Source organism: Leptodactylus fuscus, chromosome 2 (genome assembly GCF_031893055.1).
Source record: "Leptodactylus fuscus isolate aLepFus1 chromosome 2, aLepFus1.hap2, whole genome shotgun sequence".
Classification (NCBI taxonomy): domain Eukaryota; kingdom Metazoa; phylum Chordata; class Amphibia; order Anura; family Leptodactylidae; genus Leptodactylus; species Leptodactylus fuscus.
In genome coordinates, this window is record NC_134266.1 from 33013778 (window position 1) to 33028911 (window position 15134).

Below are 15134 nucleotides of genomic sequence, written 5' to 3' on the forward strand. Positions count from 1 at the left end.
ATCACGTTCACATGACATGGTTCCTTTAAGGAAATCTCCTACAATGGAATCCCCTAGGTTGCACATGACGTAGCCTCCCCAACCTACAGGCATCAATTTCCAAAACATCAGAGCTCCCCTTTAATCCTGACTTATTATCATCGGTGCGGTTCCCCATTATTGAAAAAAAACAATGTTATATTTCATTTTGCTTGAAACGATGAAGCAAGCTTTCGCTGTAAACGCAGAGCTGAGTTTATCATAAAGATAAGCTCGATTCCGCTACAGAACTTGTCATTTCATGCAGCAAATCAAAGGCGCAGCTTTCAAAGCCCAAAGAATAACAAATGGTGAAAAAAAAAATAACAAAAAACCTTGCGCTTCCCGACGCATCTGTTACATAAACGCATTGTGCATTTCACGAAAGGTTAAGCCGGTGACTGCATTACCAATGAGATAATGTTCCGGATAATCTTTTCTCTTAATTCTGACTGTTTTCTTTTGTCTACAGGAACATGAACAGCTCAGTTATTCCTCCACGAGATCCAAAGCTCCCAGTGTTATTATCACAGGCCTCAAGCCATCCACCAAGTATATATTTCACATTCGCGTCAGGACCGCTGCAGGATACAGTGGTTACAGTCATAAGTTTGAATTTGAAACCGGAGATGAAAGTAAGTTGAATTCTCCACAGGGCGCTGCGCACACATCCAGGATCAGATTCCGCAAATGTGCCCTTTTTTTTTTTGTAACGTCGTGATAATTAAATATGCAAATGTGCCATACTTTTTTTTACTGCGCATTTTTTCGTATCAGTCGATAATAGGAATGTGCAATAACATGGTTGGAGACAGGTGATTCCAGGTCCCCAGCTGTACAAAGCAAAGTACAAGTAATAAAAAGATGGAACTTTTTTGGATTTTATTTTTCAGTTTAGTCTTCCGAGAGCTTCTCTGCTGCAGTCGTGGAATGTATTTATTACTTGCGTTATGTGCATAGCGCCAATATATTGCACAGCTTTGTACACAGGGCATCTCCAGCTACCAAAGAGCTTACAATCTAATAATTCTATACTGTACACACATATGTAGACTAGGCTTAATTTAATAGGACCTATATTGGAGGACCCTAAGGCCTAGCTCACATCTTCGCTCTGTATTCCGTACAGGGAGTCTGCTTGGGGATCCCCCGAATGGAATACCAAATGCATTGTGAGCAGTGAAAGCACACAGACCCCATAGACTATAATGGGGTCCATGTGTTTTCTGCACGGTGTCCGCATGAGTCATGCAGAGAGGAAAGTACCTTTCTCTCTGCATGTACTGTGCAGATACCACACTGAAAACATACGGACCCATTACAGTTTATGGAGTCCGTGTTCTTTCACTGCTCACCGATTGCCATTGCTTTCAGTATTCCGTTCGAGGGGACCCCAAGTGGACTCCCTGTAAAGAATACAGAGCGAAGATGTGAACCAAGTAGTGTTGACTCGAATAGTAGATTCGAATACCTCGCTCCATAGGAATGCGTGTTAGCGGCCGGCGCTTAACCCCTTGCTTACATGCATTCCTATGGGAGCGGAGGTATTCGAAACTACTTGTCAAATGCTATTCACTCATCTCTAGAGACAAGCAGCTGGAGACGTTAGGAATCATGCATATATAGATGTAACTCAAATTATACAATAGCGTCTCATAAATGAACAGGTGAATATAAGAAATGTTGCAATATATCTTATTAAGGAAACTAGTTTCCTTCTCCACTTATTAGGCTACTCCATATCTCCTTCTTACTATAGGATCAAACCTGCGTTCAGGTTTCTGTTCTTCAGGTCTTCTTGGGGACCCAAAAAACAGAAAACCAATCTGCTTAAAATATTGTTACCTGTGGAAACCAGCAGACCCCATAAACTCTAGAGGAGTCCGTCCAGTTTCCACCCTGTTTCCACTTGAGAAATGTGGAGAGTAAAGTCCTACATACAAGACTTTTCCCTCCTCATTTTTCAAGTACAATGGGGAACAAAATCTCTGATCGGAAACTAGGCACAAGTCTGAACCTAGCCTAAGCATGTTTGTTTACATAGAGTCTGTATCCAGATGGATATCCATCTCACACACAGAACTCTATGGAAAGGAGAAAGGGCAGGAGGAAGTCTGTGAATTGATCTATGGTAGAGTCTTATCTTCAGTCATAACATATGTGTATGCCTCCAGGAAACAAGAAGTGGCAAACTATGTCAGGCTGAGGCCCCACGTTGCGGAAACGCAGCGTTTTTGTTGCAGATTTTGTGAAAGTTTTTTGATCCAAAGCTAAGAATGGCTACAAAAGGAATGAAAAATATATAGGAAGTTTCTTATACATTATGCTCAATCCACTCCTGCCTTTGGCTAAAAAAAACTGCAGCAAAGTCTGCAACATATAAAGCTGTGTTTCTCCTACTTGGGGCCTTAATAGCAAGAGTTGGAATTGCACAACCCCCCCCCCCCCTCCCTCCGTAGTCGTTTAGGGATGAGTACTATGAGGAGGGGAGGGGGGAGTTCCTAACCACTGTCACAGTATAACGCTATAGGCACTGCTGTGAGGAGGGGCGTTCCTGACTGACTGTCAGGAACGCCCTTCTGACAGTGAAGAGCTTCGGTACTGGCATTGATAACTCTTCACCCGGGGAACAGAACAGGAAATCCAAAAGTGCGCTGAATTCAGTGCACTGTTGTCTTTCTAGCAGTAAATAAAACCGCATGTGCCCCAGGAGGTGAAGGGTCCTCTTTAAATAATAAGTCGTTTTCTGGCAACACGTTCCCTTTAAATGTCATTGTGTCTTCGGACATTGCATCCTCCATTTAGGGCGAAAACATGTAATTCTGAGACCAGTACAAATAGATATTTTATCAAAGGTGAGATTTCTTCCACAAATCGTGCTAGCATTGATGGTTCATTTACATAATGAGTGTTTAGTTATGCTTTGATTATGTAGACAATGTGCGTGAATCTCTCCCTGACACAATGTTCTGCTAATACTTTACATGGAGGGGGGGCCCATAGCATTGGCGACAGGTGGAGTACTTAGCGTTACCATCAACTTGACAAGGGGGGAGTTTGCATCTAACTAGCAATTGGGATGTAATTTATTGAGGTGGAAGAGGGCAATTATGTAATTGGAGATGGAGGGTTTCGTACATTGATGCATAATCTCATCAGACAAAAATAAGCAACTAATCAAATGCTGAGCTCCGGTAGGTGATGTGTAGGCAAAGCAAGCGCGAGACAACCGGCTGCTTCTCTTCACGTAGGAATATTCTTCTGACCAATCTTTTCTTATGACCTGGGGTATTGTCCTATCATATAAATATAGACAATGGAATAATCCATAACAACTAATTAGCAGAATGGCTAATGAAAGACCAATGAAAGACTAACACTTTCAGAATTAGTCGCCAATCAGAACAAGAACCCCCATTATTCAGTATCTCGGTATTCACTGCCATTCGCTTACAGTCAGCCTGCAAAATGTCTTGTGAGATATACTATGTGTCAAAGACAAAATATAGCGTACAGATGTGACCAGGCTTCAGTGATCTCCAGTTTACTTAACTACAGTACTACTAGTATTGTAGGAGAGTTAGTGTTATGGAATTGCTAGCACAGCAATTCCTCAGTAACTGCTGGAAACGCTGGGAAGGGGCACAAGAGACAGTGAGCCCTAATCCGAAACCCCCCACTGTCCCTTCCTGCTTGCCTTGTCCTATCCTATGTAGAGATGAGCGAACACTGTTCGAATTTCAGGCTGTTCGAGGTATTCGATTACAATCAAATACCACGAGGCAAATGCAGTAAAAATTCGTATCCCCTCCCACCTTCCCTGGCGCATTTTTTGCACCAATAACTGCGCAGGGGAGGTGGGAAAGGAACTACGACAATGGAAGCATCGGAAAAAAAAATCGGAAAAAGGAATTGGCGGCCGAAATCAGGTGACCTCCACTTTAGACGAATGTTGAATTTAACATTCAATTAATTTGAAACTATGTGACTGTGAGACAGGGACAGATCTACATTCAGGGTTAGCTAGGGATTACCTTTATTTAGGGGGGGATGTTACTCACCCAGCTTTTTGGGGCTCTATCTGGTCGGGATCTCTGTCAGCTTGCAATATGCGCGAGCTGACTTTTTCCCATAGGAATTCATTGACCAGTGTTGATTGGCCAGTGTACAGCATTCGGCCAATCAACGCTGGTTCTGATGGAGGAGGCGGAGTCTAAGATCCATCCACAGCAGTTTCCATTGTGGTCCGATCTCAGATGTAGCAGTGCTGACACAGCACTGCTACATGGAGAAGCAGCAGAGCTCAGCACACACAGAGATGCAGTAGAGCTGAGTCTGCAGCAGAGCTGAGTGTGCAGCATGGTTCAACGCACTGATGTAGCAGTGCTGAGTGTGTGTTGAACCATCCTGCACACTCGGCACTGCTACATCTGAGGTCGGACCATAATGGAAACTGCTGTGGATGGATCTTAGAATAAGGAAATCATGGCTGGGACAAATTTCAGACATAATCTACAAATCTAAATGTTCATAGGAATACCCATTTAAGAAGTTTCAAATTATTGGTAAGAATCTGTAGCAGAAACTGTAGTCGATTTAAGATATAACTTATGCCAACTTTGAGTCATAGAAAATTTCCCAGGCAGAGTCGTCTTCTCCTAATTCTCTGCCCCACAATGACCACTTTTGTAATGTGGTGCAAGAAAGAGCAAGGTACCAAATTTCACCATAATTACACCCATCTAGCTAGAAATGTGATGTAAATGGGTTGGTAAATTCCCCCCAGTGTGATAAATTTGGGGCATCTTGTCTCTTCTAGGCTACCTTGTGGTTGGCTTACTTGTCACCAGAATGTTGTATGTTCCTATTAAATTTGGCACATTGGTCCTGCATTCTCCCCCAGTGTTGTAGATACTTTGCAAGTCTCACCCTTAACTAGACAGTCCCACCCAGTTTAGGGGTATCCCTGGGGGATTTGGAGGTGTTTCAAGACCAGGTTTTAACCATCCCAATTTTAGGGGGAGTTCACACGGTGTAAAGTGGCGCGCAATCTGGTACGTATACGCGTGTCAGCAGTTTGCACGCTCAAAAAGATCTCATTGATTTCAATGGGAGTTACGATTGTATACGGCGCGTAATTTTGCACCCGTAATTTTTTAGCGCGCAAACTGCTGACACGCGTATACGTGCCAGATTGCACGCCACTTTGGGGCATATGGGGCTGAGCTACTGTAAAGTATCCAACCCCCACATTGAATAAGTGTGGCAGCCATTTTCAAAGTCTGTGCTGACACCTACATGTAGATTCCATTTGGGGATTCCATCTCCGAATCTACTTGAAAAACGCGGGGAGAAAAGTCCTGCAAACGCAATTTGGCTCCGCGGATTTCCACAGGTAACCGCTGTTTAAACAAGGCTGAAGAACGGAAACCCGAACACAAGAGCGAACCTAGTGTAATATGGAAAACTCCTCTAACTAATTTAATATGTGTATTGTTACCTAGTTAGTAGAACGTTCCCTTCCCCCTCCTCATATCCCTTTAAATATAGGGTATTTGCAGCAGGTGATGAGTGAAGTAGTAAATTGCACTTCCTATATAAAATATAAGTTATACAGGAGAAATGAACAGTGTAAACGGTTACTTCAAGGATTTTTTCCTCTGGAACACAATTTGTGCCGCCTCAATAATTCACAATAGAATCAGATGCATCATTACAAGAAGCACTCGGATATGGCCGAGCATTTTCATTTTTAAGTGATTATTAATAGTTGGTTACAATGTGGCGGTAGAAATGGCTGACCCGGCACGAACGCCGACTTATTTTACATCAATCACGCTATATATATATTTTGCTGGAAAGTTTTAATTCTGCTAGATAAAGCAGTTCATAAAGCATGTATGCAAATACCTAATGGCTCTATAGGGGCAGAAGAAACCGTTCCGTCCAGGCCTCATAAATAACGGCTTCACTGCGCTGCATCAAACATGCACGGATTATTACTATTTCTAGCTGAGCATATAATTGGATAATCTCATGTAACCCAATTTCTACAAGAAAATCTAGTGCTATCCATTTCCCAGATTGCAAGGATGTTGCCGCGAGAAAAGCTGTCTTAACATTTTTCAAGAATTTGAAGACTTTTGCTCAGTACGAGGATTTTGTCCCTTTTCACGTGTGCATAGCATAAAATTTTATGAGGATTGTATTTTTTTTTCTTCCCAAATCCATAGCATTAACCTTTTTATTTTTAAGATTTGTCATTTGAGGTATTGTTTTTTCCAAGACAGGCTGCTAACGTCTAGGGTTAGGTTGGAGGCCTGGTAAAAGACAAAGTTGGCAACTAACTAAACTGGGTCATAACACATAGCTTTCTGTGTACATGATAAATATTGATGATATATGATATAAATTAAAATATTTATAAAAAAGCATAAGATCCTGTGGATAATTCAGACCATAAGAGTTGTATGTGCCTAGAGTTAATATCTAGGGATGAGAGCACTAACTTCGTTGGAACCAGTTTTGACCCAAATTTTCCATATATTTTGGGGTTTGCTACACAAGAAATACTATTAGGGGGCATTCACACTACCGCCGCTGCCCACCCCAGGGTTTCCATCCTAAACTGGACAGGGGACGGCTTTAAAACCCTAATGAATGGGTTTTAAAGCTGACCGCCAGCAAATTGTCTCCTGTCCAGTTTCCCCGGGGTTTAGGATGAAAACCTCTTGGCACATAGTGTGAAGACCCCCTTACACTCTTGGGTCTCCTCAGCCAATGCCTGATGTCATGCACCCACCAAACCCTGCAAAGATGCCCACTAGAGGCGAGGAAAGGTGAGTATAATGCTTTGTTATTTTTACTCACCTCCCCGGGCCTCCACTTATTATACTCTAGGATCTAAAAAGAAATGAACTGGGGGGATGAACCTCAAAAACATTTGTCAAAATGAAACGTTTGCCCATACCTATTGAGATCCAGAATGATTTATGCATTTAAAGAGTTCTCATCCGATCTCACATACACAGACATTTCATTAAAGCAATCATTATGTCTATTCCTAAAATGATTATGGTTATGTTCTGCTCTTCTTGATATCCTATATGACATAAATGACGTTCTTATGTTTTCCTTCGTTCAGCTTCGGATATGGCGGCAGAACAAGGACAGATTCTGGTCATTGCCACGGCTGCTGTCGGAGGATTTACTCTCTTGGTCATACTTACCCTGTTCTTCCTCATCACCGGCCGGTAAGCCAAACATCTATAACCATAATAGTAAATTTTAGGATTGTGAAGACTGAAGAAGAGCTGTGAATATAGTCCTGTGTTTATTTTATTTAGTAATAATAATACATTTTATTTATATATATATATATATATATATATATATATATAGCAACAACATATTCCGCAGCTCTTTACAGATACAGTACAGATACAATGAGACATTACAGGGTAATAAATCAATTCACACAATAGGATGCTAGGGCCAGTCACTTATCTCGGCACTGTATCCTGAGCCACATTGTGTCATCAGAATGGATGATGGTGGTCGAGACTGGGAGGAGAAGGAAGAGATAGCAGGTTGAGCATGGAAGCTACTCTCTCCATTATAGTCTGCGGTAGAGTTATGGGAACTGATCCAAAGCCCGGTGAAGTCAAACCATCTCTATATCCTGATGACGGTCTTAACAGACAAACTGTATAACAATAAAGTGTTAATAAAATAAAGGGGTAATAAAGTCAAGAGCTAGTAAGCGTTAAATTTGTTTCATGAGAAATTAGAGTTCTCGTGCAAATTCAAGTAGGGTTAGGCTACTGGTGTATCAATCAATAATAAAGTGTTCCTCCTGTCATCTCCATATGTAGTTGTTTTCTCCTGCATCTTTACATAGTTACATAGTAGATGAGGTTGGATTAAGACATCAGTCCATCAAGTCCAACCTATAACCCTACAATCCCCTACAGTGTTGATCCAGGGGAAGGCAAAAAAAAAAAACATGAGGCTCACGCAAATTTCCCCATTTCAGGGGAAAAAATTCCTTCCCGACTCCAATCTGGCAGTCAGTATAAAAACCTGGATCAATGGGGACCATTATTGGACCATTATTGTATGACAGCCTGGGAACACATGTGAATCCTTTGATATTCTTTTGGACGAGTCTAACCCTTTGCTTTTTGATAGGCAAGTGCACACTGGTTTGTAACTAGCTGGGTTCCTTATGACTTTTCCCTAAAATTTGGGGTTTGCTCCAACCCAAGCTTTTTGAGGTTTTCTACCCTCAAATCAATAGTATAGTCTGGTCTCTTCACAGTGTACTAAGCAGAAGACTAGGTGTGATGACACCATAAACACTGATACTCACCTTCCCTCACCTCTCCTAAACTCCCTTGTGGTCCTCTTTGGTCATCTTCCAGCCTTTTTTGACCTCTTGGGTGACATCATGGACTCCATCATGGTCTGACGTTATGACACTTTGATGCAAGTGTTGTAAAATTTGGTGCACCTCACATGACCTCACACATCTATGATAGGCCTCAGCAAGCTCCCCATGGCCTGTAAAGTCGCCCAGGAGGCTGGATTAGATTGGTACATGACCAAAGAGGACTTTGATGGAGTGGTGGACACCACACAAAAACCCAAGAGAGACAAAGTTAGTATCAGTCTTTGTTATGTTTCTGCACCTCCTATGGGCCTCCACTTCATATACTTGGGGGTCTGTAGAGATCCATGAGTAATATAATAACACTTCCAGTTTGGATCCAACAAGTGGGGTCCAAAACCAAACCAAAAATTTGCAAGGTTGGCCCATCTCTACTCATTATATAGTATATTACATCCATCCATAGAATGTAACATTTTTGACTTTTCCAAAGTCAAATATCGTATTCGTCTTCTCGCCTATTTCCTCTGCCTTCACTCGGCTGCCTTCGTATTCATAATTTCATTCTGCTTTTGTCAAAGGTGAAGTGCCTGCCTGATGATTTAATTAGCAGACTGTTATTTCTTGCTTAGCATACTAATTACCCCAAATAAGTGCCTGAAATGATTAGCAAGGAACTCATTTACAAGAAGTAGTATTTCTCTTTTATAAAATGTCAGCCATTGATTCTGGAAGACAAACATATTCTCTGTAAACGGACCAAAGCAGAACCGCAGCCGTGTTCCTTCTTCTAGCTAAAGGACATTCAACAAGTTTAAGGTTGAAAAGCATGACATCTTTGTTTTAATCTTGCTAATTAACCTGAATATTGTGCCATGACTTCTAATGATTTTTAATAATTAATATTTTTTTTATCTTGTCGCAATGCTCGCTACATACAGAAGTCTCATTAAAACTTGAGAAGTAGCAGTTTCTGGTCAGCACAATTAAAAATGGGATTGTTCCATGGATAGAATACTAAGTGAATACTAAGTGAATGGAGGGATGTCGACAAGGCGCAGATATTATTGACTGCGATGCAGTTATTCTATACATTACTTGCTTCGGGGGAACGTCTGTTGGGACATTGAAATAAACCGAGCAGAAGCCATAGTTGTTGTGTGCCTGAGGGCAGCGGAGGCTTCGAGGCACTCTTTATTTCAATAAGGATCAATTCTTAAGTATTTATTTCAAGCAACGACAGGGTCACTACATTCTGCCTTGTGACATTTCAGCTAAAAAGCCTCTAGTATATAAGACAGTACTGAGAACCATACCGGCTTTCTGCCTACAGGCTCCAATGGTGTCAAATCATTCCTAGGTTTACAACTTCATTCTGGAATAGCATTGTCAGGTTGTCCATTAGTAGGAAATGTCATGTAATGCTTAACCACTGTCGTAGCTGAAGGTTTTTACCCCCTTGTTGGCTAGATTAGATGTCTATGTCTATGTCTTCTGGAGGGAAGGATAACTGGTACTCATTGAAGAGATACAGTGAATGTATACAATCTTACAGCCATGTGCCATGGAAAGAATATACAATCTAGAAGGATGGAGACTGTCTCTGTAGGGCCATAACACATAATATAGTACACTCCCCATTGTATATCCCCATACTTTGTATCATATATACACAAATGGAATAAAGGTGTGCTCTACTTTCCAATTCTTACTCAAAAGAAAAATATTATTCCACCAAATGTAAGAAGTTGGAATGCCCAGTTCTATTTCTTATTCTTCGGATCCCTTCCCAGTTTCCTTAGCAGATAGTGGCATAACTAGGAATGACGGGGCCTCATGGCAAACTTTTGACATGGGCCCCCCCAATGTCCGACGCTGAAGACCTCGACTAAGCGACCGACCCCCCACACACATTCCCACACGCTCTATACCCCATAGTGCCCCCTACACACAGTATTATGCGCCATAGTGACCCCTGCACACAGTATGATCCCCTACTACACAATATTATGCTCCATAGTGACCCCTGCACACAGTAGTATGCCCTAGTACACAGTATTATGTCCCCATAGTGGCCTCTTCACACAGTATTATGCTCCACTGCGGACACCCATGAACAATTATTATACTTGGGGTCTTTTTAGACCCCAGAGTATAATAATCGAAGACCCAAGAGGGGGATCCAAACATAAAAAACACTGTCACTTACCTATCGCCGCCTCCACTGCAGTCCTGGATGGTGTCAGCCATCTTCAATGACGTCCGGACGTCACATGACCCGGGACGCAGGCCCCAGTCGTGTGACATCAGGGACGTCACACAACTAGGCCCGAAGCCTGCCCGGAGCGCGGAAAGGTAAGTAATACAGTATTTTATGTTCCCTTACATCTCCCGAGCCTCTGATTATTATACTTGGGGGTCTTTTCAGACCCCCGAGTGTAATAATAGTGTTTGTGGGGCCTGTGGTGTCACTTACCGATCCCATCCCCTGCCAGGATCGGTAAGTAAATAGGGCCGTTACCGGCTGGAGTAGAGGCTGGGAGCAGTAGTGGCTGTCGCTGGGCCCCCTGATGTCCCGAGCCCTGTGGCAGCCGCTACCCATGATACCCCGGTAGTTACGCCACTGTTAGCAGAAATTACATAAAGACTAAGTACAGTAGACACCAGTACATAAATACACCCAGATTATATTATCCTTTGATGAGGTCCATCCTAAAAACAGAGATGCTACTGCCACTGTGTCTGGTAAAGCTATGAATAGGCTGCACTGCTCTGTTGAACAGATTTCCATGGTACCATTTACCTAATATTGGTAAAAATAAAATCTCTGACTTTGAAATAAGAGGCTTTCAATAAGGCCCACTGTGCCTTTTGGAAAAGGCGTTGGTAAGGATAACCATTTTTTTTTTTTCTGCCAAGAGGCCAGGGAAGGAGAGAAAAATAAAACAAAAAAACCTATACTCACCTGCCCCTGGTGTCTCCCAGTACGGCTTAGGTAAAGGAATCAGGACGTCACTCGCATACGTCACCATTGATGTCCCCTGTCCTTTCCTTAGGTCGCTGGTTGGCCTCAGTGGTCATATGCAACAAAGACTTCTGAAACAAGACCCAGGAGCAGCAGGGGCACCGAAGACAGATTAGCATGTTTGTTATTTTTCACCTTTCCCGTCCTCTTTGCCATAAATAGGTTATAATGGACAACCCCAGGAAAATGCCAGTAGTCTGTGTCTGCTCTGCTCTCCAGTCATGGCAGTTAGAATATTTACTCTCTCTGCCATGCTCTGCTCTGATCCTTCCTTCTCCGCAACAGATCTGGCACCCACCTAATATTAGTCCTAATATTAGTTGTGCTTCCAGGACAAGAGACTGTGCATGTACCCCCAGTCAGAATGCACCAATTATTTCACACCTCTGATTATATAGGAAACCTTTCCCCCATAGAAAGGTGCATGAGCAATTTTGGTTCCTATCTTTTTTTCCTGTGTTTACCGACTACCGGGATTTGACCTCTGCCTGGTTACCTGACTCTGAACCTGGGCAGTCTGGCCTGACCAAATGACTATATTAGCAGTATGCATGAGCGCTGCTCTCCCTGACCTCTTCCCTTACCAGAGGATTATATTAGCAAATAAGCAGCTTGGGAATTGGCCTTTTCTGTAGAGCCCCCCTCTTCTATGAATGCCACAGTGTTAAAAGCTGGTTTTGGTGAGATGGCTTATAAGTCACCACCTTAAGTGGTCTCATCCTTTGGTCCTCGAGTCCACAGAAGCCATGGAGTTGGCCTATAGTTCAGGAATACAGGCTCATTTACAGAAAATAACCCATTAGAATATAGGAAAGCTTCAAACTTTCCAATATCAGACTGTTTGCAGAAGAGTGAAAGAGGCCAGGGATTATACAGGCAGCGTAATAATGATTGGCTAGTGGCAAGCAGTAGACTGTGAGGGTCTATCAGGATTGCCATATGTTTGCTTTGATTGATTGTTTTCAGCTCCTCTGATCTCCTTCCTCATACTAATAACCCAGTCCGCTACTATTTGCTATGTATAAAGGTGAGTGAGCTGTCAGGTTCTTACCTCTAGGCATCGAATTCTGTCAGCAAGGTGACTGAATACATTTATATTGATCCCATAAGTTTAAAATATTAAGAATTCTGTATATTCTCCAAAGGGTTTGAGGTGCTCTGGTCCACATTATATCCATGGGGCATTTGGAAAGCTTGGGCTGAATTTTAAAGGCTAATATTAATGGTTTTATGTAAAAAAAAAATATATATATATATATATATATATATATATATACTGGTCTCAAAACTACAGAATATTAGTTAAGAAAATAGGCCACATTGATACTCTAAGATAGGCTCTGAACATAAGTAAGGCCTTAGAGACTAACATGGAGTGTAGCCAACCCCCAGAAAGCCAAGGAACACTGCAAGGATGGAGGAGTCCAAGGTGGTCGGAGTGTTTGGAGGGTAACATTCCGGCTGTTAATACCCTCAGGGCAGTTGTTCAGAGTGAAGTCCAGGACAGGGAGAGATAGCGATGTACCAAAACCTGGTGAGCGGATTGTAGGGTGCAACTACTGAAAGCACCACCGACAGCATTGCCCAAAGTCTTACCAATCGCAGAGATGGACACCCTGGTGGATGAAGACCTTCAATGAGTGGTACTCACCTTATCAGTTTGTGAAACCATTCACATTTATATAGAAACACCTTATAAATAGTAATTCTACTATACTACTTTCATACACTGAGCATATGCTCATAGTCTAGTCTGTGGAGGATAAAAGTTGCTTCTTTTAAGAATTTATAAGAGGAATAAGATCATTCACATGCTAATAAAGTTTACAGATATGTCATTCCTTACCTTTCCCCTTTGCTTCAGAGGTAAATGGTGCAAGATGACCAGCTTTGAAAAAAACTGTTTGATTTCATGATACTGCATCAGGAGTTGTTTATACTGTGTGTGTCTATTTGTAGCCCTCCAGTGGCTGTAAAGTGAACTGCAGCCTGTTGAGAATTTGTTATGCTGGGTTCACACCAGTGCCTGATTTCCGTTTTCAGGTTTCTGTCTTCTGCCGACAGAAGACGGAAACCTGGCAGACCGTGTCCGGCCGTGAGTGCCGGTGAGCATTTTGTGCTCTCCGTGGCGAAACCGTCTTTTTTTAACCGGACACAAAGTCTTGCATGTCCGACTTTGTGTCCAGTTAAAAAAAAAACAAACTGGTATCACCGCAGAGAGCACAAAACACTCACAGGCGCTCACGGCCTCACACTTTCCAAACCCATTAATTTTAATGCCTGCGGTTTTTGCAGATGTGAATGAGTCCTGACCATGTCACAATCATATTGAATTTGTATATGAAGAAATTGGAGCCCTTAGGGTATGTTCACACAGTGTTAAAGGAAACCTTTTAAAAATCTGTGGCAAGATAGGTCATCTTGCTTCTTTTTTGCACTATTAGCTAGCGGGGGGAAAAAAGCGAGTGGCTCCCATTGAAGTCAATGGGAGCCATTTTTGCAGGCGGATTCTGAGGTGGATTCCACATCAAAAGCCGCCTGAAAAAAAAACTCTGTGTGAACATACCTTTAAAGGAGTTGTCCAATTCTTATTTTTATTATTTAAGAGTGCTGCGGAGGGGCCTATAAACATAAAAAATTGTCTCACCTCTTCCTGGGGAACCATTTCCAGCAATTGTAGCTCTGTACCTCTATGTACAGGTCATCCATGTGTCAGGTGACTGCTGAATTCAATCAAAAGTCTCAGGGGTGACCTCTTCACAAGCAGCATGTGCCATTAATGAAGAGGTCACTGCTGTAGCCTGTGATAGGCTGCAGTGGTCACCTGGCACAAACAACCTGGGGACCTGTAAACTGAAGACCGCAGCTGCCGCCACTGGAAGTAGAGGGCCGGGGAGGGGTGAGTGCTGTAATTTTTTATGTTTATGGCAACTATTAAAGTTTGAACACCCCTTTAATGAAATTTGCAGAAAAGGATTGACTCTATGTATTGGTCCTCTTGTATAAGAACAGGGGCCACTTTGTATACCGGGTCGCCATTTTCTGGTACAGTTTGTCTCACATACTCGTGCAAGCTCCATTTTACAATACAATGGCTAAGCACATAAAATGGCTGCTTCCACTCGATGAATGGAGCACTTTAACTATAGGAAGGAAATGATCCACGTCCTAATACTGTGCACTGAATAAATAGTCATGAAGCAGAGAGAATGAGTAATTATGAGGTAGGTAGTGGGTTTTAGCAGATGTTTGTTAGAGTCAATGCACCTTTAATGGTGCAGATAACATCTAGTGTTTCATTACCATTTCCTCAGAATCCAATTAGCTATAATTCCTTCAATATTTATAGTGAGCCGGGAAAAATCTTATGTCTTTATCCTCCTCGGAGCGCAGACTGGAGGACCTGTAGCATGTCGCCGCTAATCACATGTGATGAGGCCACATTAAGCATTTTTACACTGTGAATCCGCCTTGCTTTCCTCCGAGGATGGAAACATATATCATGAGACAATGGCGCAGCTCATTTCACAGCGGAAAACGGAATACATTCTCGTGAAATGCTTCGCCACAGAAGATGTCGTTTCCTTTTATCCTGGCACTCAATAGATCATCTTATAGAATATATTTCAATCTTATAGAATATTTCATCTATTATCTATGAGCCTATAGTACTACTTATATTATTTATCACAGCTCATTTTT

At 42.2% G+C, this 15134-nt stretch overlaps 1 protein-coding gene across 1 annotated transcript in view; it reads left to right on the forward strand.

Annotated features, from left to right (window-relative positions):
• EPHA6 (EPH receptor A6) overlaps positions 1–15134 on the forward strand; it is a 675722-nt gene that overhangs the window by 502304 nt on the left and 158284 nt on the right. Inside the window, exons 7-8 of the mRNA XM_075263563.1 lie at positions 491–653; positions 7163–7271. Coding sequence (XP_075119664.1) covers positions 491–653; positions 7163–7271 — 272 coding nt within the window. The remainder of the gene's footprint in view (positions 1–490; positions 654–7162; positions 7272–15134) is intronic.